Source organism: Aplysia californica, unplaced genomic scaffold (assembly GCF_000002075.1).
Source record: "Aplysia californica isolate F4 #8 unplaced genomic scaffold, AplCal3.0 scaffold00884, whole genome shotgun sequence".
Lineage (NCBI taxonomy): Eukaryota > Metazoa > Mollusca > Gastropoda > Aplysiida > Aplysiidae > Aplysia > Aplysia californica.
The window spans coordinates 146,992-150,079 of record NW_004798154.1 but is presented as its reverse complement, the minus strand read 5'-3'; the positions used below and the strand labels follow the sequence as shown (position 1 = coordinate 150,079).

The window sequence follows — 3,088 nt, the reverse complement described above, 5'->3', positions numbered from 1 at the left end:
GTCTGTCTGTCTTTACTTTTCCCAGCGGTAAATGACCGTTATTATGTCGATGTGCTTCTCTTTACTCAGATAAAACTTACACATATTGTTTCTGTCTGTCTGTCTTACTTTTTTCCCAGCGGTAAATGGCCGTTATTGTGTCGATGTGCTTCTCTTTACTCAAACAAACAAAAGAGCAAAATAAAACCAACAATTCGACATCTGTCTGTTTTGACGGTCCTCTGGTATGAGTGGCCCCTGGTTGGGTCTCGTGAGCGGATAGAAGCTGTCACTTGAGGCGATGGATGGTTGGCGGGTGCTCTGGTGTGGTTTGCTTCTTCTTTTCAATGAAAGATCTATCGTCCTTTTCTCCCCTCCTTCTTTTTTATGTTTGTTACTCTCTTGTAACACCTCTACTCTTCTGGCGCTCTTATGACCTTATTATGCAGTTGCGAGTGCCGTAAAACCTCTACTAAAACAAAACAACACTTGAGGCGACTGGTCTCTTGACAGTTGGCTTCGATGCCTGCTGCTCGCTTTCGCTTGGATTATATTCGCACAACGAGCTGTTTGTGGGTGGTTGGCGGATGCTCTGGTGTCGTTTGCTACTTCTTTCCTATCAAACATCTTTCGTCCCTGTTCTCGCATCCCCCTTTTTTGTTTGTTATTCTCTTACCTTCGGCCTTTATATGACCGTATTGTGTTGCAAGTGCCGTAAAACGCTTACTCAAAATTCAACCAAAAAAACCACCAAAAATACCCGAGCAGTTTCGTCTGAAGACACCACCCCCTCACCTCCTTTGCCCCCTCCTCTGGGCTCCTGACACTTTCTGCAGCCTTTCTACTGCTATCCCTTGGCTCCTTACTGCTGTCTTTCAGCCACGCTCCTGATCTTCTGGTAGGAACGATCTACACTTAACCTCTTCGGACAAGGGCGAAATATCTCGGAGGTCCCGTGTGCAAGTTGCGCACGTTAAAGATCCCTTGGTGGTCTAAAATCGATAAGAGCAGGCTTCAGCACCACTCCGGCAAAATTCAAAATTCCTACCAACTGAAAATGTTTATAATGTGTCCCGTGCGCTCATATGACCTTGTGCAGACGCGAGCACCATAAAACACTTACCAACCCCCCCCCCCTCCGAAAAAAACCCACCTACAAAAAAGGAACAAAAACAACAGAAAACCCCCACTGTCATTGGCACTTGTCTTTCCTTCCGGTGCTTCCTCTCCTCCACTTGGCCGTTATGAAGTTTATTACAGTTCACACTGGGTCAGGGCTACTCTGTTTTCTCAGTCAGTTGGTATCATGCTAGACTACAGAGCATATGGTCCTTGTTCTAATCCCCAACTGGGGTTTCTTGAGGTTTTTCCCCCCCAGAATTCTTTACTCATTTTATTTTGTGGGTGGTTGGCGGGTGCTCTGGTGTGGTTTGCTCCTTCTTTCCTATTAAACATCTTTCTTCCTGATGTCTCCTCCTTTTTTATGTGTATTACTCTCTGTAACACATCTAGTCTTCGGCACTTATACGACCGTATTGTGTTGCAAGTTCCGTAAAACTCATACTAAAAAGATAAAAGAATGTGTTCCTTTTTTGTGTTCTTTACTCTCCTACAACACCTCTAATCTTTGGCGTGGGTGGTTGGCGGGTGCTTTGGTGTGGTTTGCTTCTTCTTTCCTATCAAACATCTATCGTCCTTATCTCCCCTTCTTTTTTATGTTCGTTACTCTCTTGTAACACGTCTAATCTTCTGGCGCTCATATGACCTTGTGCAGTTGCGAGCGCCGTAAAACCTCTACTAAAACTAAAACTAAATCTTTGCACTCGTATGACCTTATTGTGTTGCAAGTGCTGTAAAAACTCCCCCTAGAACTAAAAAGTATGTGTACCAAACAGTTCAAGACTTCGTCTTAGCTACCTATCTTAGAATGCTTTTTTTTTTCACAGTTACCGGGTTAGCTAACAGAATAGAATGATAATATTATACTGATTTCTCATTTTCAGGCTTGCAGTGGAAGGCAGTAAGAAGGCAGATTTGGGAGCCGACTATGACCCATCAAAGAACAAGTTCCACCCGATAGAGGACGCATTTTGGAGTCAGAATGAAAAGTGGGTCTTTATTTATTGTGAGAATGTAGTGGGATCTCTGATGAGTTTGAGTTGTAGTTCAGATACATGCTGTACTGTAGTAACTCTTTTGTGTATTTTGATGCTTTATCTCTTGGTTCAATGGAAATGTAAAACGCCCATATTTAAGAAAAAAACAAGTTAATGATAATGATAATAATAATAATGATGATGATGATGATTATCATCATAACAATAATAATAATGTATTGCATTTATATAGCCTCGATCAACAGCAATCTCTATGCACTTTACACTATATTATTACCCCGGCAGACTCTATAGCACTCAGAAACATTCCCTGGAAGCATACAGTGCAAGCAGCCGATTAAGCGCTCAAATACTTAACAAACTGACAAGATCTTAAAAAAAATTCAACCTCCCATAAAAACAACCAAAAAACACGTTGATACTGAAATAGAAAACTAGTCACAATGCTGTTTGTCCTGTTAAAAGAATGTTTATAGGTATCTACGTGTAGAAAGCATATGGGTGTACGACATTCCTCTTGCTTTCTTTTTATCATGCTTTAAAGCAATACATTTGAAAGCAGACCTTGTGCTGTTGAAGCTAAAGAGGTGAGCAGTCTAAGTCTGATTCCCTGTAAAGACTTCTCTGTTGACACCCACCCCTTGGGCGCTCATATGACCTTATGCAGCTGCAAGCGCCTCTACTATTAAAAAAAATAAAAATAAATTTGAACACCTCTCACTCCCTGTCGAATCCTGTTGGCAGGTAGTTAACGCTAGTGTTTTTACTGCCGCAGCATAGAAAAATTGAACCTCATTCTACAGCTGTAGGTTCATGCTTTAACTTTTTTTTTTAGCCATATCGGCTTCAACCGGCTTTCCCGTCATGTTGCCATACAGGCTTTTACTGGCTTTCCTGCTTTTGGCTGTCCCCGTCGTTTTATGAAAAAAAATATTCTGAAATTATGCAAACTGAGCCCAAAAATGTGAAATTATGCGATTCTGTTAATTTTA

General features: G+C 41.5%; 1 protein-coding gene across 1 annotated transcript in view; it reads left to right on the top strand.

The window, feature by feature from the left end:
• Positions 1-3,088, top strand: part of LOC101855220 (DNA ligase 1) — a gene marked incomplete in the record, with an annotated part of 87,463 nt that overhangs the window by 63,644 nt on the left and 20,731 nt on the right. Inside the window, 1 exon segment of the mRNA XM_035972873.1 lies at positions 1,983-2,087. Within this exon segment, the coding sequence (XP_035828766.1) occupies positions 1,983-2,087 (105 nt within the window).